Genomic DNA, 19362 nt, shown 5'->3' with positions numbered 1-19362 from the left:
TCTGTGTGTCCCCACCCCCACCTAGTTCCCTCCCCCTTGTCCCCAGCCCCTTTCTGGGGTCCCTTGTACGACCCTTCCCCGTCCCATCCCTTCAAGTTCCTCCCCCATCTTTCGTGTTTCTCCCCGGTCCCGCCCTGGCTCCGGTCCTTTTTCTCATCCCTGGAGTGGAAACCTTTGGTCCCACCTCTGGTCCCCTCGGCCCCGCCCTGAGCCCCGCCCCCGCCCCAGGCTCCGCCCCGTCCCCGCTAGGCTAGCTCTGCCGCTGGCCCGGAGCGCCCTCTGGTGTCTGCGCATGCTCCCTGCTCGCTACCGCAAAGTCCTCCAAAGGGACCTTCTAGGCTGCGCGCCGGTCGCCCCCGATCGGGTCCGCCTGCCCGCAGCGTCTCGTTGGTGCAGCCGATGACCTCCGACCCCGCCGCCGCGGGGCGGGGAGGCCTTAGCTCCGGGCGGGCGGCGGCTGCTGCAGTGGGACCCGGGAGCGGGGCCCGGCGCCGCCCGGGCCGTGGGGCGATGTGAGTCGGGGTGCGGCGGGGCGGGGACGAAGCGGCTCCACCGAGGCCGCACCGCGCCTCGCCGCAGTCTCCGCTCCCTCCCGAGGAAGTCCCGGGAGGGCGGGCGGTGGAGCCCCGGGGCTGGGGGCGGGCATCTAGGGACTACGCGCGGCCCTGACCTCCCCTATTCCTTCCCGGCATCTAGAAATTCCCGTCAATTCTGTTACCTAAATCTGCCTCTAACCTCCCAGAACCACCCCATCCCCACCCCCGACACACCTTCTCGTGTCCTGGAGTCCCGAGAACCCCGGTCTCCTGCAAATTCCCCTGCTACGCCCCCAGAACCACCATTCTCTCTGGGATGAACCCAGATGCTTCCGCCGTCCTGAAATTCCTCCGAGTCTTCATGCTTCTCCATTCTCCTTGCACCGTGCTCAAATCCAAAGCATCTGTCCACCTTTCCCCAATCCCTCTCAGACGTTTTGAGTCTCCATAACCTCAAACTCCTACTCCCAGTCCACATCTGTCTCAGAGCAGAGCCTTCTCCTCCTGTCACCCGATGTCACCCCCTTAGCTGGGCTGTCATATGTTCTGGTATCTTTAAGAGCAGTGAAGGAAACAGGAAAAGATACAGCGCCCTCTCCCATCTTGCACCCTGCAGTTCTTGGCTTCACCCCCACACTCCCTGTTGGTGGCTCAAGCCCCAGTATTTACCCAGCTGCCCGTCTTTACCCAGCTGTGCACATCTTCCTCAGCCCGCTGCCCCTTCCAGAGAGTAAGCCAGACAGAGGGTAGGGGTCCTTTTACCTGGAAAGTACCCAAAGATGCAGAGCACATGGGGCCCTGGGAAATGACCTTGTTTTTCCAGAGCAGGAGGGTGGGATTTCAAGGATCTCCAGGGTCCTGGCTTGTTGACTTGTCCACCTAGGGCTCAGATTACTGAAATTTTGGTTGATAGCATTTCTGTTAAATTATAGGCCTTTTGGAGCTTGGAGAACAGAAAGTCTATCAAGGTTCCAAATGTGAAATTGAAGGAGCTTGTCCTAGAAGAGGAAAATGTTGATTTTAGTGGTGTTTGTCCTATGTACTTACTTCTAGAGGTGAAGCTCCATATTTTACAGCTGTTTCCTGTAAAAAACTGGAAAGCTATTTCCCTTAAAGGCGTTGGGGTGGGAGTTGTGGGTGGCGATGGAGGGTCTGCTTGACAGACTCTCTGTGATACTTAGCAGCAACATAGAATATTGGTTTCCTGAATCTTAAGCCATTGCTCTTTCCAATACATCTTCGTGTCCTCTTGAGAGATCTCTCTGTAGAGTTCAAGTTCTCTGCAAAGGTAAGGTGATGATCTTGGTATTGGTTGTAACAGGATTCAGAGGGGGTCTAGAAGTGACTTAAAATGTTCTGGCCTGTCTCGGACTTCAAAGTCACTGTTTCCAGGGTAGTCTTTCCCTCTCAGGGCCTATGGGGCTTAGAATTTGTGGTCCCTTTGGCCTTGATCTTTCTTCATTGGCTTTTATATACCATTATAGCCTGGAACGGATATCCCAGTGGGGTGGACTGACAGCAAGTCAGTTTCATCAACCATTGAGGGGTGAGGATAGAAGTTTTCCACTAACCTGTGGTCTCTGTCTCCTATGCTAGGTGAGCCCCAGGTGTGTCCCAGGGAGATCCAGGTGACTTCTCTGCAGACTGCTTGCCATGCCACCCCACCAAGAACAGGGGGAATAAAGTGGGGGTCCTTCCCCATGCCCCTCCCATGGTCAGCTCTCCAATGGCCTGGGTGAGGTGAGACCCGTGTATAGGAGCCACTTTTCTAGAATTTCCCAAGTTGGGAGGAATTGAGGGTGCAGGTCAGGATTGTTCAAGACTTTACACTTTGAATGGGAGTTCTAGAAAGTATCTAGTCCCACCGATTCCTTTCTTGCAGCAAGTTGCAAACCCATAATTTCTGGTTGGGATTGGTCCATGGGTTTGCTTGGTCCCTTAGGTCACTGTAGCCTGGTGGTGTCATCGCCATTCCAGCCACAGTCCCAAATGTTGTGACATACAATTTGAGTCCCATAATCCGGGAGGGAAAAGCCGGGTAGTAAGGCCTCTGGTCTCCCATTTGGACAAAAGGGAACAAACCGAGTGTTTTTTAAATGAAGAAATGCCTACTCAAGGTTATGAAAATAGTGCTCTGTTTTCAATTTCAATTGCCTGAATATATCTCTTAACCATAACATAACATCTCATTTGAAGAGAACATCAAAAATAAATTTGAGATAGATGTTATAACCTCAGATATGCAGATGACGCCACCCTTATGGCAGAAAGCGAAGAGGAACTAAAAAGCCTCTTGATAAAAGTGAAAGAGGAGAATGAAAAAGCTAGCTTAAAACTCAGCATTCAAAAAACTAAGATCGTGGTGTCCAGTCCCATCACTTCATGGCAAATAGATAGGGAAACAGTGAAAACAGTGAGAGACTCTATTTTTTTGGGCTCCAAAATCACTGCAGATGGTGACTGCAGCCATGAAATTAAAAGACGCTTGCTCCTTGGAAGAAAAGCCATGACCAACCTAGACAGCATACTCAAAAGCAGAGACATTACTTTGCCAACAAAGGTCCATCTAGTCAAGGCTATGCTTTTTCCAGTAGTCATATATGGATGTGAGAGTTGGATCATAAAGAAAGCTGAGCACCAAAGAATTGATGCTTTTGAACTGTGGCGTTGGAGAAGACTCTTGAGAGTCCCTTGGACTCCAAGGAGATCAAACCAGTCAATCCTAAAGGATATCAACCCTGAATATTCATTGGAAGGACTGAAACTGAAGCTCCAGTACTTTAGCCACCTGATGCAAAGAACTGACTCATTGGGAAAGACCCTGATGCTGGGAAAGATTGAAGGCAGGAGGAGAAGGGGACGACAGAGGAAAAGATGGTTGGATGCCATCACTGACTCAATGGACATGAGTTTGAGCAAGCTCTGAGAGTTGGTGGTGGACAGGAAAGCCTGGCATGCTGCAGTCCATGGGGTCGCAAAGAGTCAGACACAACTGAGCAACTGAACTGAATTGAACTGAGATGTTGGGGTGGTGGTAAGAAAGGAAAAGAGAGGATCTGAGTGAGATGGGACAGGAGGAACAGGAGAAAGTTCCAGGTCAAAGTGTCTGGGACTCCCCACCTACAGTTTCTTTGCTGAGTCTGGATGAGGGCCCCGGCTGGCACCCAGCTCCTGATGCAGATCCGTTCCTCTAGGTCCCTCCTTTTAGCCATGTTTTTTATGCTGCCCAGGCTGCCCTTCCCTATCATACTGTTAGTCAGAATCCTACATACTTCTCAAGGTCCAGGTCAAGCGTTACCCCTGAGAAGCTCTCTCCATCCCCTCATCAGCATTAATCCTTAACACATCCTAACTCGAGTTAATGTTTATCCAGTGTGTGTCTGGCCCTGGATTGAGAGTGTGAATTCCTTGAGGAAGGGACTGTGAGTCTTGGACAGAGTAGGTGATCACAGCGGGGTGGTTCTGCCAGAGTTCCCCAGAGCGGGGCTCCGGGGAGCTGGCTTTGATGACCTTACTGCCCTTTGTGTTTTTTGCTAGGGCAGGCAGGCTGCTCTGACACCATGGGGAGCTGCTGCAGCTGCCTGAACCGAGACAGCGTCTCAGACAACCACCCCACCAAGTTCAAGGTACCCACAGCCCCCTCCTTTCCCGTGTACCCAGAATGGCCTCCTAGGTTCTGCCCAAGCTGTCGAGTTGCCTGCCTAGAGAAGGTGAAATGACCTGCTGAGGCTGTGGGCTTATTAACACTTACTAAGAATTCTCAAGCTCAGATCTCTGAGCAGGCCCAAGGAAAACAGGCTCAGTCCATTGCCGTTTCTGCAGCTCTTAGTCTTGCTAAGAATGAAGAAATGCTGAGAGTAGTAAAGATTGTGCTTTCAGCACGACCGACGTTCACTCCCGTCAGTGTATCTTTAAACAACAGAAGTGTGCTCTGTTAAGTTTGCTGCTTGCTTTGGGAGGCTAAGGCCAGGCCTAGTGGACCTGTGTACACCGCACACTCCTTCCATTTCCTATAGGGAGGCGCCTCCTCCTCACCCGCGCGTCTTGAAGCCCAAGTTTCTCCCGCTCACCAGAAGAGGGAGCCCTCAGCAAGGTCCTCCAGTTGGGGGAGGGGGTGGAGGCCTTTATATTTGTTCCGCTTGAATTTGACTCTCCCAGGGTCTTCTGATTTTGAATTCACGATGAAACCTTTTCTCGCATTAACATCTGGTCCTTGGATACTAGCCATGGACCGTTTGGGGTCATCTAACCTTGGATGTCTAACTACCTGACCTTAGGGTCAACTTACCACCCATCCCTGCACTGCCCAAATGACAGAACTAAAGCCTAGAGAATTGTCTTGGGTCACTGACACTGTCTCATCCATGTCCCAGTAATCGTGTGGCGTTCCTAGTGGCTCACAGACCAACACACACTTGAGGGGCTCAGTCATTGACCCCTCTGTCCTGTGCGCCTGCCAGGTGACAAATGTGGATGATGAGGGGGTGGAGCTGGGCTCCGGAGTGATGGAGCTGACCCAGAGCGAGCTGGTGCTGCACCTGCATCGGCGCGAGGCTGTCCGCTGGCCTTACCTCTGCCTGCGGCGCTATGGCTACGACTCCAACCTCTTCTCTTTTGAGAGTGGCCGCCGGTGTCAGACTGGCCAGGGTGAGTACCAGGCCCTGCCCCACGCTGGGATGGGGACTTGTCCATGAGAAACAGGTTCTGCGGCCGGAAGTCGCAGCTGGAGGGTCAGTAGGGAAGTCCATTGACTTGGCAGGTGTTGCCCAAAGAAGGGAAGGGTCATGGCCAAGGGCGCACAGGAGTAAGTGGACTCCCATGCCAGTGCTTTTTCTCTTCAGTCACTGCAGCTCCAGCCTGGGTGGCTTTGTGGGGTCATTTGTTGCACAACCCATGGGAAGCAGGCAGTGGTCCCAGGCAGAGCCTGCCTGGGAAAGCAAGCAGTTCCTCCTCCTTTTGTTACTTTAGTTTGAGGGTCCCTGTTGCCCCCTCAGTAAGATCAAACAGCCCCACGTCATATTCCCAGGTCCCTGTGTATAATGAAAGGTCAGGCAGGAGCGCTCATTGCCTTGGGCCTGTGCGGGGTGGGAATGATAGATTCCGAGAGGTCCACAGTGTAGGGAGTAACCCTCATAAGGTTAATCTTTGTCTCCCGTTACCTGTGGGTGGTGAAGTATGATATATTCGGCCTTCCTCCCCTTTCTCCCTGCAGCTGGAGGTCAGGGAGGAGTGGTTTGTTCCATGATGTTAAGTCTGGGGCCAACCATTGCTCTTTGAAGGGCGGCATGGTCTGGGCTTGTCTTTGAGCTGAGCTGCCAGAAAGAATCCCCCACAGGATTGTGTTCAGTGCAATGTGGGGCTGTGATGGCAGTGATGGCACTAGCGAGCTCCTCTGATGAGGCCGCCAGCATAGCAGTGCATCTCTGTGGCTGTAGTGGCCGGGGGAGCCCTTCCCTCCATGCACCTTACTGTGGAACTCAAGAGACAGAGACAGTTAACGCTGGCTGAGCAGCAAGAGGGGAGGAAGGGGCCTCTCTGCTCTTGGTGGGGTTTAGTCCACACTGAGGATCCCAGAGGAACCACAGATCCCAACACAGGGTTCTTCTAAAACTCCAGTCTTTTAAGCCCTTGACATATCTTGGAATGAGATAGAATAGAATAGAATGAGGAAAGAATAGTCCTGTTTCTTCTCCCTTCTACCCTTTTCATTCCATTCCTGCAGACCTGACACCCCAGCTTAGTCTGTCTGTGTGGACACCCACATGCACCTCCCAAGTAGCTTCCCTGAGTCCTGGTCCCCATTGTTACAGGAGGATGTAGAATCCCAGGCTGGCCCAGCATCCCAAGGACATCTTTGGATTCCCTGAGTCCAATCCTGCTGAGGACCATGTGTTGCTGCCTTGGGAGTTTGAGGGGCTGTAAGGGTACCCGCGTGGAGGAGCCACATGGTTGCCATGCCATATTTGTCCTTTAGCTAGATGGCCCATCCTTCCTTTCTCTACCAGAGTTCAAGCTCCGTGAGGTCAGAAGCCCGTACACAGTAGATAGTCACTCTCTGGCCAGGCACTGGGCTAAGTATACAGTGAACAGACAGTGAACAGGACAGACCCTCCCACCCTCAAAGAGCTTTGAGACTGTTGGGCATAGAGCTGAGGGCTGGGGCCCTGGCAGAGCTCTTTTTTTCTGGGGAGCAAGGGGTATCTGACACTATTCTTTCCACTTTGATTTTTTACTTCACTTTCTTTTACCCCTGTGCACACACAGCCTTATGAAAGTAATTTAACCTCAGGAATATAGTTGAAGTACCAGAGCTTATGGCTCAGACGGTAAAGAATCTGCCTGCAGTGTGGGAAACCTGGGTTCGATCCCTGGGTTGGGAAGACCCCCTGGAGGAGGGCATGGCAACCCACTCCAGTATTCTTGCCTGGAGAATCCCCATGGACAGAGAGGCCCAGCGGCCCACAGTCCGTGGGGTCACAGAGTGGGACACAACTAAGTGACTAAGCACAGCACGCTAGATCTTAAGATGATGGAAATGCATAGTGTGTGTTGGGGGAGGGGAGTGAAGGCCTTGGGCCGGCTCCTCCCATGGCTCTTGGATATTGGCGAGTGTGCGGAGAACAGTCAGGATGCTAACCCTAACCCCTCAGGCCTGGGACTGAAGTTCAGGGACGTTTCCTGAACTCTGTGCATCCTTTCAACCTCCCTGGTCCTCCCCTATAGGATGCAGGGTCAGAGGAGCCTCATTTCTTCCTCTCCTTCTTCAGGGATATTTGCATTTAAGTGCTCCAGGGCTGAGGAAATCTTCAACCTCCTCCAGGATCTGATGCAGTGCAACAGCATCAATGTGATGGAAGAGCCAGTCATCATCACCCGCAACAGCCACCCGGCTGAGCTTGACCTCCCTCGGGCCCCCCAGCCTCCCAATGGTGAGGAAACCCCTCTCCTCAGCACCCCAACGCACACACAAGCACAGGTCCAGGGAGCACTGGTCTTGGAGGCATGAGTCAGGCAGGCAGGTGGAGGATGGCTGGGTGAGCCAGGCTTCCAGGACCATCATCCATCATCAGACAACTCCCAGGGATAGATAAGTCCTGGCCTAGACTAATCAGGTGACTCAAGCTGAGGCTGGGGAGTCCAGAGCCTTGTATTGACGGATGGTCGGGGAGCAGACAGGAAGACATTGGGTTTCCATGGAAACGGCAGTCTGGAGCCGCTTTGCTTCCTTTCTTCTATCTACTGGGTCATACCCATATACCTTTCCTGACAGCTGGTGCACCATCTCTGCCCACAGCTGTCTGGAGAGGTTCCCACGGTTTCTGCTTGTTCATTCACTAAATCACATCGAACGCCTGCTTTGTGTCCTGCCCTCCATCAGCTGGCCCATGAGGGACAGAAGAAATAGACACACGGTCCTTGATTTTGAGGAGCTTCCCTGGAGCTCACTGGCAGAGCTGGAATGAAGTGTAGGGTCAGTTCAGTGACAGCAAGGTGTGCCTTAAGTGTTTCAGATAAGGCTCTGATGGGGGGAGTGGAGTTCAAGCTGAGCGTTCAGAAGAATGGCAGAGGTTGAAGATCAGACACAAGGTGAAGACAATGGGGACTGCCAGTTCGGTGGGTGGGCCCTCGAGGACCCTGGGAGTGTCTCCCTGGGAGAGTCCCAGGCTGCCACATGCACGGTTGCAGGCAGCTGCCACCTGGTTTAAGGACCCCTTGTCTCCTGTGTGCCCAGCTCTAGGCTATACCATCTCCAGCTTCTCCAATGGCTTCCCTGGCTGCCCAGGGGAGGGTCCCCGATTCTCAGCACCCCGGCGCCCCTCAACAAGCAGCCTCCGCCACCCCTCGCTTGGTGAAGAGTCCACCCATGCCCTCATTGCCCCAGATGAGCAGGTGAGCAACTGGCTGCCCAGGGTCTTCCTGTTGGTCTGGTGGGGGTAGGGGGTTGGGAAAATACAGCACCTCCTGCCAGTGAGGCTCATGAGAGGGAAGAAAATGGACAGGGCCCCTTCCTGTCCCAAGAAAGGGAGGCCGCTTCCCTGGAAGGTTTGGAGGGCAAGGAAGAGGAGGAGACTGCAGCCCTCTCCCATGTGCTTCTCCTCTCATCCTGTCCCCTGTTCTCTGCTTCCTTCTTGCCCTTGGACCCTCCCGCCCAGTCCCACACCTACGTCAACACGCCAGCCAGCGAGGAGGAGCAGCGCCGAAGCCGGCACTGCCTGCAGCCCTTGCCTGAGGGCCGGGCGCCCTTTGCACAGCAGGCCCGGGGCCCCGACCAGCGGGACCCACAGGTGTTCCTGCAGCCGGGCCAGGTGAAGTTCGTGTTGGGCCCCACCCCAGCTCGGCGGCACATGACCAAGTGCCAAGGCCTGTGCCCGAGCCTGCAGGACGCCCCCCACCACAACAATAACAACGAGGGCCTTTCAGAGTGCCCGGCCCAGCCCAAGTGCACCTACGAGAACGTCAGCGGCGGGTTGCGGCCGGGGGCGGGCTGGAAACTGAGCCCGGAGGAGCCGGGCTGGAACGGCCTGGCCCAGCGCCGGGCTGCACTACTGCACTATGAAAACCTGCCCTCCCTGCCCCCGGTGTGGGAGAGCCAGGCCCCACAGCCAGGGGAGGAGGCCGGGGATGACGGTGACTCAAGGGACGGGCTCACACCCTCCTCCAACGGCTTCCCGGAAGGCGAGGAGGACGAGACCCCGCTGCAGAAGCCCACCAGCACCCGGCCTGCCCTCCGCAGTCACGGCAGCTTCCCCGTGCCGCTGACCCGGCGCCGAGGCTCCCCAAGGGTCTTCAACTTTGATTTCCGCCGCCCGGGCCCGGAGCCCCCGAGGCAGCTCAACTACATCCAGGTGGAGCTGAAGGGCTGGGGTGGAGACCACTCCAAGGGGCCCCCGAACCCCTCCGCCCCCCGAGGCCCTGTGCCCACCACGCACCCTACCCGCAGCTCAGACTCCTACGCCGTGATCGACCTCAAAAAGACCGTGGCCATGTCCAACCTGCAGAGGGCGCTGCCCCGCGACGACGGGACCGCCCGGAAAACCCGGCACAACAGCACCGACCTGCCTCTGTAGGGGCGCCCCTCCTCCGCCCGGCCCATCCTCCGCCTCCCGCTCCATGCCCTGAACCCCCACGCCGGGGCTCGGGGCTGCTTCGCAGAAGGGCACTGAGGTGGACCAGATGCTTACCGCACTGGCCAGAGTCCCCAAAGATATCAGCCGCAGAGTCCCCCGGTGTCCGAGTTGGGGACAGGAGGGAGGAGGACCAGGCGAGGAGGGAGCCGCGGTGTAAACTGTGAAGGGCCCCCCGACGGCAATTAGCACCCTCCCGTTCTGTCATCTGTCGCGTCTGTCGTCTGTGTTTTTTTGGTTGAAATTTGGAAACATTTTGTACCTGTTGATTTTATTTATCAGTTTATTTTTCTATTTATTGTTTTAAATGTAATTTAACATATTTATTATTAATATAATTATTTTTAAATTCTGACGTGGATGATGTCACATTTTTAAAGAGTTTTTTTCTGGCATGCCTGGGGTGGGAGTCCAGGAGGCCTCACAGAGGTAGGGTCTTCACTCTAGGGTGATTGTGGTATTTGTGACAAGTAACAACCATTTCTTTTTCTCCTCTAAGAAGCCCTGGCCAGGAACTGAAAGTTGCCAGGGACGGCTGCTCTGTCAAAGTAAAGTGACAAGGCACCTGGAGTCCTTGATGCCCAAAGGGGATCTGTAAGAAAAACTCCCCGGACCCTCTGAGGCTGTAGTCAGTGGGAGTGGAATTGAGGGGTGGGGTGCTGTACCATATTCACCTTCTCTGGACTCTCTCACTGAGTCCCCCTTCCGCCCCCAGGTGGATCCGATTGGGTACTGCCCTCCTTTCCCACCTTGGCCCCAAGGGGGACCCTGGATCTTCCTTCAGCGCCATCCACATGGCAGGGTCAAGACTAGAACCTTTAAACAGCACTTTACTAAAAACCCAGGAAAAGCAAAAAAAAACAAAGAGGGAAAAACAGAGTAATACAGAACTAAATAGACTTACAAAGTGTGACTTTCCCGGAGAAGTCCTCCCTCGGAATGAGCTCTTTGGGGCATTTCTGACCGACTGCAGGGATGGGGCCCTCACAGAGCCACCACATCGCAACTCCTGCCTGGGCCCCTCTGCCCAGGGCTGTACGCTCCCCCTGCCTGAGGCCGTGGTTGCAGAAGCTCCCTTTCCGTATAGGGAGGCTGCCTCTTTCCTCTTCCTCCTCCCACCAGCCTCCCTGCCTCAAAATTCCCCTTTCTGTCTCAAACCCCTGAATGGTTAATCTCCAGAAAATCCAATGTCTCTAATGAGGCACTTAGGGCCCTGTGGAAGAGAGGGAGCAGGGTTTGTCCAAGCCTTAGGGACAAGCCTTCTTGTCTCATCACTGTTTGTGCCCCAGCTCCCTGTCCAGTGGAGTGAGCAGACCTGTCCTCCACACCAAGGAAACAGGCCAGGGCGGGGCCCACCCATCTCCTTCCCCTCCTGCTATTCAACCACTGTCCAGGGCCTCAATTCCAGAAGTGCCCTCTTCCCTGAGCGGGAATTAAACCAACCAGCTATCAGAACCCCCTGACCTTGGGTGTCCCTCTCTGTGCAGGAAATGGGCAAAGAGAACTGGCCACAGAAGATGTAAGAGACCCTTCACCTGGGGCCCAGTAGGATCCCAGAGTGTGGCTGGCTCCGAACACTTCTCTCCTTTACACCCTTTTGATCTCTGGACCAGAGGGCTCACCTATGGCAGGCTGGGTTTCATGCATTTTTCCCACACTGCAGTAGGGCAGCACCGTCCTCTCTCTGCTGCTTACCCAGGCAGGCAGCTCAATTCTGCTTTCTCTGTGTCCTCCCACATGACCCCTGCTCCTCCTTTTGGCCTCCACAGTCAGGAGCAGTGGACCCTTCAAACAGGATCACCAAGATTGGGGGGCAGGTATGGCTGTGCCAGGACCAGGCCTAGGGCCCCTGGCTGTGCTAGTGACTCATGAGTGTGCTCAGGCTCCTCCTTACTCGTGAACTCTGTCATGGGGGAGTCAGGAGCCTGGCTTGAATCGAGGCTGGGTTCTGGGGCTGACTTGGCTGTCATCTCCGCTCTCTTGAGCATTTGGTCACCCCAAATAGGCCTTGGATTTGCCCTTGGAAAACACAGAGCTAATCGTGAGAAGTAGCTAATGAGATGATGAAAATAGCACCACTTTGGAAAGCAGATCCACCTGGGCAGGCATTTGCCCCAACCGCTCCCCAGGGAACAAAACCACTGGCTGTCATAACTCTTCAGCCCCAGAGACCGACCTCAGGCTTGCTGCTGCTCCTTTACTGAACACTCACTGTCAGGGATGGCCAGGTCTTGGTCAGGCCCAGAGCTTCCCCCAGAGTAAGCGGTAATCACTCTAGTCTACATATTTGTGGGGCATTGGGTGGGGGTCCAGGGCACATCCCAGGAATTGGCTCCCAGCCCAGTGTGGCCACCAAGCTTCCCTGTTTCCTCCCCAGGTCACTGCCTGTGACCCACGAGGCTATGGCAGGAACTTTCCTCTGGTGTGGCGGTGGGCTGTGAGTGGACGGCTTTCCCGGTGGGAGGGGAGCATTGGGGAGGGAGTGATGCCGAGGAGGGTGACCGCCGCTCCTATGTCTGAGCCTACCCTGGTAGCGTCAGGGTGTGGTATGCAGGCCGAATCCATTTCCATTGCCATCATCGTCCAACCATCTCCACCAACATGGTGAATGTTTGCTGACTGCTCAATTCTCTTCTTTAGAATCGGGCCCTACCCACCTCCCGGGCTGCCCTCAGGAAAGGACAGGAGCCAGCATCCTGTCCAGGAGTGACATTTCAGGTCAGACCAGGAGGGGCCCTCCCCAAGCCCACCCCTGGGTAATAATAGCACTTGACAACGGTATAAACATGGGCAGCTTATAGACGGTTTATCTCTTTCAGCTCACTGGGCTGGATTGTTATCACTGCCGTGCAGAGGAGGAAACAGGTCAAGAGGTGAAGTGACTTGCCTGGGGCCATGGAGTTAATTAGTGGCTTGAGCTGGGGCTGCCTGCCAGTCGTGTGTCTTTCCCAGGCCCTTCTCCCAGGCTGGCCTCCAGGTGCTGAGTTTCCTCAGGTGGGCTGTGGGGTGAACATGTTGAGTGCTGCCCCAGACAGAAGTGGGCCATTTGTTGGTGCGGGCCACATTCCAGCGTTCTCACTCAGGAATCCTTTTGAATTCCAAGCCGGGGCCTTGCCTGGCTGACAGCAAGGTGGACCTGCTTTCCCCTCAGGTTGGCCTGACACCCACCCACACATCCTGCCTCTCTATTCTTTAATATATTTAAATTTAAAAATAATTTTTTTAAATTTATTTTTCTGGTTATACCTCAAGGCATGTGGAACTTCCCAAACAGGGATCAAACCTAAGCTCCCTCCAGTGCCAATGCAGTCTTAACCACTGGACTACCAGGGATGCCCTAAAGCCACTCAACTCTTTCAGTGCCTTAGAATGGCTCCCATTCTGTAGGTGGGTGTGCAGAGGGGCTTGAACTCTCCCACCCCCACCACCCTCTCCTCCAGGCATCGCAAGCCCACAAGAGGCTTGTCAGGTCAGGCCAGGACCTCCCTGGGCTCTGGGGGGTTCTCTTGACCAACACCTTAAAGAGGAGTCATACTCTCAGGTGGAGGAGGGTTTATAGTGAAGGGTCCCCAAGACTCCAGGAAGGCCATGGGTGGCTGAAGCCCGGTTGAGAGGGCCTGGGCTCCATGTCTACAGAATCACAAAGTTAAGATGCAGTCTTGCAGGTCAGCTAGGCTGGGACCCATCCGGCAGTCCCTTCAATAGGATTCCTCAGGATGCTTATCAGGTTTCCGTTGACACACTCCCTGGATGGGGAGCTCACTGCTTCACAAGTGCTCTCTCCAGGGAGGTCTTACGATGTCCCTAAACTGTCCATTGGTGGGCCCTAGTTCTGCTCACAGACCCACACACAGTTAAGGCTAGTCTCTCTGCCAAGGGAACCTGAATTTTGAAACCTGGCCTCATTGCTTACTAACATCTTGACCTCTTCAGGCTTCGGTTTCCTCATCTGTGACACGGGGATTATAACAGTTCTTCCGTCTTGAAAGTGTGAGGATCAGGGAATTCCCTAGTGTGCCCTAGTTTGACCCAGAACTACTGAATGCAGGGCTCAGGACTGACCTGCACCTTCCTTCAGCCCGATGTCATTGCTGTTCCGGATGTTCCACCTCTGCCTGAGTTTGCACTCACTCCACGGGTCCTTCCTGTTCTTGGGACCTCAGAGCTGGCCTGACACCAGGTCTTTCCATACAAACATCAGCAGCTACCTTGGTTTGTTAAATCAAAGTCTAGACCCTCCTGCTCATTCAGCTGACGTCTCTTGTTGTTTGCCTGTGCCTATCCTGGCATCTAGAGGCACCAGCCCTGGCAGTAAACCTGGAGGTGATGGGAAAGCAGAGGTGGAGGTGGGAGGGGCTCTCCGTGGGCAATGGATCACGAGGGGTCTCCACGGCATCTGGGGTTCTCAGCCTAACTCTTCTGGAAGCTTCACTCTGCCTGCCAGTGGTTGGTAGGACGCCTTGCCCCCACTTGCCTTGCTCGCAGGTGGACCCCTCTCCTGACCTCTCTGGGGATGGATATTCCCACCCCAGGGCCCCGTGGATGCTTGTGGATGGGGCTGGGGAGGTCAGGAGAGTAACAGCATCACTCCAGGTGACGCTCCAGGTGGGCGCTGTCATTATACTCCTTCTTGAGGGATTATTAATATAATGACTGAGCTAATGAGCACTGTGGGGGTGGGAAGGGGACTTTAACCCCGCCCGGTGCCTGCTGATTGATGGAGTTGTTTCCTCAGCCATCTCTTCAGCTCCTTTAGCTGGGGAGACCTGGCCCCTTGGGGGCCCCATCGTCTCCCTCCACTTGCCTCTCCTTTAGCCTGACCCGGTTCCCCTTTGGGTGAGAAGATCCCAGAAAGGGTGTGGCAGGGACAAGATGCGGGGGTGAGAGATGACGGACTGGGGACTCTGGCTCTGGGGAAGGCAATGTAAAAGCAGTGAAACCTCTGATTTTGACTGCATGCTGCCTGGGCTGGGGAAAGCCAGGCAGCTGAGTCTGAGAAGGGCTTGAGGGGAGATGGGAGCAGCCATGGAAGAAAGGGTGAGGGACTTCAGGGTGGGAGTAAGGAAGTTTCCAGGTGTTCTTTGAGGCATCTTGCCTCTCTGGCCCAGATGGGCTGGTACTGGCCCAAATCTTTCCTTTTAAGCGCCTTTCCTCTTGGGATGAAAGGGCTTGGGGGAATCTCTCAGTGTATTGCTATATCAGAGTGGGGCTGGAGGACCCCATGAATCTATGACTTGTATACAGGCATACAAGTGCCTGCTGTGCTGTGCTAAGTTGCCTCAGTCGTGTGCATCTCTTTGCGACCCCATGGACTGTAGCCCACAAAGCTCCTCTGCCCATGGGATTCTCCAGGAAAGAATACTTCAGTGGGTTGCCATGCCCTCCTCCAGGGGATCTTCCAGACCCAAGGATCAAACCCGCATCTCTTATGTCTCCTGCACTGGCAGTTAGGTTCTTTACCACTAGTGCCACCTGGGAAGCCTTGATTTCTCAAGCCATGGTTAGACACAGTGGGTTCAAGTTTCAAAATCTGGGTCATGGGGGCTAAGTCCTGACAAAACCCCACCTCCCCGGAACTGTCAAGTTGGAGCAGTGAGGCTCACACAAGATAGGATTATGGACCATGTGCCTCTGCACATGGAGAGCTGTGTGACCTCAGACAGATCACCCAACCTCTCTGAATCTGTTTCCTCATTTATTAAGGGAAGCTAATAGCACCTTCCAATGTTGTTGTGTCTTAAACAAGAAAATGCACATAAAGTGCTCAGTGGGCGCTTGGCACAGAGCTCCAGCTTTCCTATGCTATGGTTGTCATAGCAACTGCCAGTGACATGGGGAAGCTGGCTGAAAGGGAATCATGAATGGTGGGGAAGATTAGGGGAAGGAATTGGAAGTGTGGGCCTAGCAGTTAAGCTGGGGGCATGGGAGGAGAGGAGCCGATGGGGCGGGAGCATGATGGTTGGGGAAGAAGGAGGGGGAGGTGACCATACTTGATAGGCCGTGTGCCCATGATTGGAAGAGGCAGCTGTGGGGCTCAGACCAGATCGGGTGTGGGCATTCACCTGTCCACTCACTCAACAAATATTTAGTGAGTGCCTGTTAGGTGCCAGGCACGGTGATAGGTGGGGACAAGGCAGCCATCAGGACAAATAGGGCACTGCCCTCCTGAGCTTACCTTCTACTGACGGTGAGAGGATTAACCACCTAATTAATTACAATGAACAAGTTAAGTTCAGGGACGAACATTCCTTTGAAGAAACTGCAGAAGGAGAAATGTGATTGAAGGGCAGGAAGGGGCCACATGTCAAAGAAGGTCTTGCTGGGGAGATGACTGTAAGGCAGAGGCAGGAAGAAGGCTGAGTGAACAGCCAAGGGAAGGAAGGTCCAGACTATGGGGAGAGCACGTGCAAAGGCCCTGCAGGAAAAGTGACAGGGTCCAAGGAGGCCTGTGTCGCTGGAAAGGGGTTAAGGAGCTGAGAGGGGGCAGGGGAAGGATCCAGGACACAGGGAGTCCTGTGGGCCAGGGGAGGCCATTGGACTAGCTACTGGCAGGTTGGAAGCAGAGACCTGACTTGAGTTCTAATAGAGTGGCTCTGGCTGCGGCCTGGGGTGGAGGTGGGGCTATTGGGTAGAAAGGGCAGAAGTGGGGAGACATATGAGGAGGCTACTGCTGGAATCTGGGGAGATGTGACAGTGCTGAGGAGCCCATTGGTGGCCATAGGAAAAGAGAGAAGAGGACAGATTTGGGATCTATTCTGAAGTAGATCCAACAGAGGACTGGCAAAGGAAATGATCAGGGGTGGTGAGATGTGGGAAGGATAAAGGCGGGGGGAAGAAGAGAAGGAGGGCTCTGAGGTCTGGGGCCTGCTCCTTATCTAGGCCTGTGGGGAGGGATGCCTTCTACTGAATGGAAAAGGACTGTGAGGGGCGGACAGACAGATTTCAGTGGGAGGCCTGGGAGAATGCCCCCTGACGGTGATCCATGCCTGGGACCAGAGGTTAAAGAGCTGGGTCCTCAGACACCACGACTCATTGCTGAGGGCTCCACCATGCGCTCCCAGGCCCACCTTGCTGTTCCTTCCCTTGTGATTCTGTGTCTGTTCTCTGCCAGATCTGTGACCAGGGATGACCTGGATGCTGAGCTCCCATCCTACCCCTGGGACTTTGGGAGGTGAGATTGCAGCGATGCAGTGGGAGGGGGCACTGCTGTTCAGAGCAGGCCTGGAGGAGCTTGGCACACAGAGGGTGGCCCATGTAGGCTGAGAGCACCCGGAGGATGAGCCACTGGAGGCTGGCCCTGGCACAAAGCTGTGGTGACACCTTCTCCTACAAAGGGACAAAGATGAGACCCTCAGAAATCCTCCTGGAGCCTCAGGATCATGGTCTCAGCTTCCTAGAATCTGGGCTGGCCATGGAGGGTGTGACTGGACTTGGCAGGAAGCAGGGCCAAGTTCAGCCAGACCCCTTCCAGATAAGCTCAGAATCTGGAAAGCAATAGGGGTGGCTTTGGGGAGTGTCCAGGCATCTGGATGCCTCTTCTCCTCCATCCCTGCTGGGTGCATGAGGACCCCCTGATGTTGTGGGTTTCCCTGTACAGTGGGTGGAGCCAGCCCTCCAGACACCAGGATGCAGGGGAGAGCTGGGGAGGCTGACGATACATTCCAGGAGGGGTCCCTCCCAAGGTTGCCTGTCCCCAGCTGCCTGCCTGGAACCCCCGGCCCCTATTTTGCCCCCAGGTGTCCCACACAAGGAGCGCTGAGCAGAGGGAAAGCCCTAGCAGGCTCCACACTGTAACTCACAGGCCCACCCCTCCAGAACCCAAACTCGATGGGCGGGGATCTGGGTTGGAGTCAGCTCTGGCTCCTCGGTCCTGGGACCATAACCACATCTCTCTGAGGCCCGATTAGGGGCCCTGGATGAGAGAGGCGGCGGAGCTTTCTAAATGCATTATCAGTGTTTGGTTTGGGACTTTCGGAACAGGTTCAGTTCCTGCTCCTTATCCAGGCCCTGATAATTAGAGTCTGGCCTTTGATATGCCTCAGTCTGGGACATAGGACTCCCAGCCCTGCTACCCAGCCCCAGCATTCACCACCCACGGAGACTGGTCTGTGGCCAAGGCCAGCTCCATCCAAATCACCCCTCCCTGTGGCCTGTCTGATCTGCCCAGCCCCCGCAGGGTCTCAAGAGGACACGGCACAGGAGCATAGGTTCCTGGCCCCCTGGACAGGTCTGGGGACTTAAAGGCGAGACTGGTCAAGAACAGGAGGGAGTCACTGGAAGTTTCCAGCCCCCACGGCCAAGTGGGTCACTCTCTGTGGGGGAGGAATTGAAGACAATGGTGCAGACCCACGGGGTAAACTATGGACTGGCCTGAGGTTGACTGCCTCATGCTAAAGCCAGACCCCTCGGCCTCATTTCCTCCTTGGGAGATGCAGTCACACAGAGGGGCTTTCCCTGGTCCGGATGCTGCACCAAGAGGGGGTCTTGGGCTTACCTTTCAATAAGGAGTCTGGGGGACATGGCTACTGTGGAGGCGAGGTACAGAGAAGGGTGGGAAGGAGGAGGGAGAAAGAGGAGAGTGGAGGGTCATATGGAGTAAGAGGAGGAGGGGTGGGGAAAGGAGAGGGGAACAGGGACAGGATGGAGGAGGCCTTCCTTGCTGCCCAGCTTAGAGAAAGGTGTATCTGGGCACACACAGCTGCCTCTTGAGGAGCAGGAGCTCATGCACAGCCTGGGGCTAGACATGAGCGTGTAGATGGGCAAGCGTGTCCCTGCATGTGCCTGCGTGTTCATGCGTGTACATCCTGCACCATGTGAGCATGGGGCCTTTTCAGCATTTTGCATCATGAGCCAGGACACACATAGACACTCACACAGAACATTTGTCTGAACAAGGCACTCTGATTTATTCTGTTCCAGTTTGAAAAAAAGCCCTTTTTAGGATCTACCAGATTGAATTCACTCAGCCCCGCCTCAGGGAGCCCCAGTCTGAGGGGAGACACAGCCCTGCCTCAGGGAGCCCCAGTCTGAGGGGAGACACAGCCCTGCCTCAGGGAGCCCCAGTCTGAGGAAACACCGTAGAGTCAGGTCAATTGGGCTGTCATGAATAAGAGTCCAAGTCAGGCCCTCAGGGATCTGTTGGAAGCCAGAGGCTATAGGTCCCTGGGGGCCTGAGCCCCAACATCCTCAATGACAGAGTTTCCCTCTTGGATGTACTACTGTGGAGATATCAGTGTGAGGACCCCTCCTCAGAATTTCATGATCTCTGACACAGACTCAGCCAATCTGCGGGTGTCCAATTTCCTGTGACAGTCCAGCCTGCTGTGAACATCACAGGGAGGTCACAGGAGGTCCCTGTGACCAGGCGGGGTCTAGGTCACTGAAGAGGGGGTGACAGAGAAGTGAGGGGAGAGGGAAGGAGCAAGGGGCCCTGCTCTCCGTTCCTTGCTCCAGACGCACACACACCTCCAGCCCTGAGAGTCCTCTGTGGACTAACTCCTCGCGGAGGCCACTGTTTCTTTGCCATACGGGACCCACGCTCTCACTGAGTCCTGGGAGTGCGAGTTGAACTCCTTCTTGCTAAGGGAGGCCGCAGGGCCCCGGCCTCCAGAGGACCACTCCCAGGGGCTTTCTCTCCTGTCACCAGGCAGATCCAGGGCTTGGCCATCACCAACCAGGGGTTTGGCCTGAACCAGATGGAG

At 55.0% G+C, this 19362-nt stretch overlaps 1 protein-coding gene across 4 annotated transcripts; it reads left to right on the top strand.

Moving 5' to 3' along the window:
• Positions 1-427: 427 nt before the first annotated feature.
• Positions 428-10016, top strand: FRS3 (fibroblast growth factor receptor substrate 3). Of its 4 annotated transcripts, none has more exons than XM_027958993.3 (7): positions 428-512; positions 2133-2271; positions 4074-4162; positions 4997-5183; positions 7304-7465; positions 8269-8426; positions 8690-10016. In XM_027958993.3, the coding sequence occupies exons 3-7, from the start codon at positions 4097-4099 to the stop codon at positions 9602-9604; spliced, it is 1488 nt and encodes a 495-aa protein (XP_027814794.1). In that variant the 5' UTR covers positions 428-512; positions 2133-2271; positions 4074-4096; the 3' UTR covers positions 9605-10016. The 4 variants fall into 4 exon arrangements, with proteins under 4 accessions (XP_027814794.1, XP_027814792.1, XP_027814793.1 ...); XM_027958991.3 differs by having other exon boundaries at positions 2133-2276; XM_027958992.3 differs by having other exon boundaries at positions 428-1824.
• The last annotated feature ends 9346 nt before the right edge of the window (positions 10017-19362 follow it).

Source organism: Ovis aries, chromosome 20 (assembly GCF_016772045.2).
Source record: "Ovis aries strain OAR_USU_Benz2616 breed Rambouillet chromosome 20, ARS-UI_Ramb_v3.0, whole genome shotgun sequence".
NCBI classification, from domain to species: Eukaryota; Metazoa; Chordata; class Mammalia; order Artiodactyla; family Bovidae; genus Ovis; species Ovis aries.
The sequence above is the reverse complement of the archived record's forward strand: the minus strand, read 5'-3'. Positions and strand labels throughout refer to the sequence as shown.

Bases quoted from the DNA above. Each gene is read 5' to 3' on its own strand.
- FRS3 (XM_027958993.3), top strand. From the start codon at position 4,097: ATGGGGAGCTGCTGCAGCTGCCTGAACCGAGACAGCGTCTCAGACAAC. The intron at 5,184-7,303 runs GTGAGTACCAGG...CTCCTTCTTCAG, and splicing joins CCGGTGTCAGACTGGCCAGG to GGATATTTGCATTTAAGTGC. The intron at 8,427-8,689 runs GTGAGCAACTGG...CCTCCCGCCCAG, and splicing joins TCATTGCCCCAGATGAGCAG to TCCCACACCTACGTCAACAC.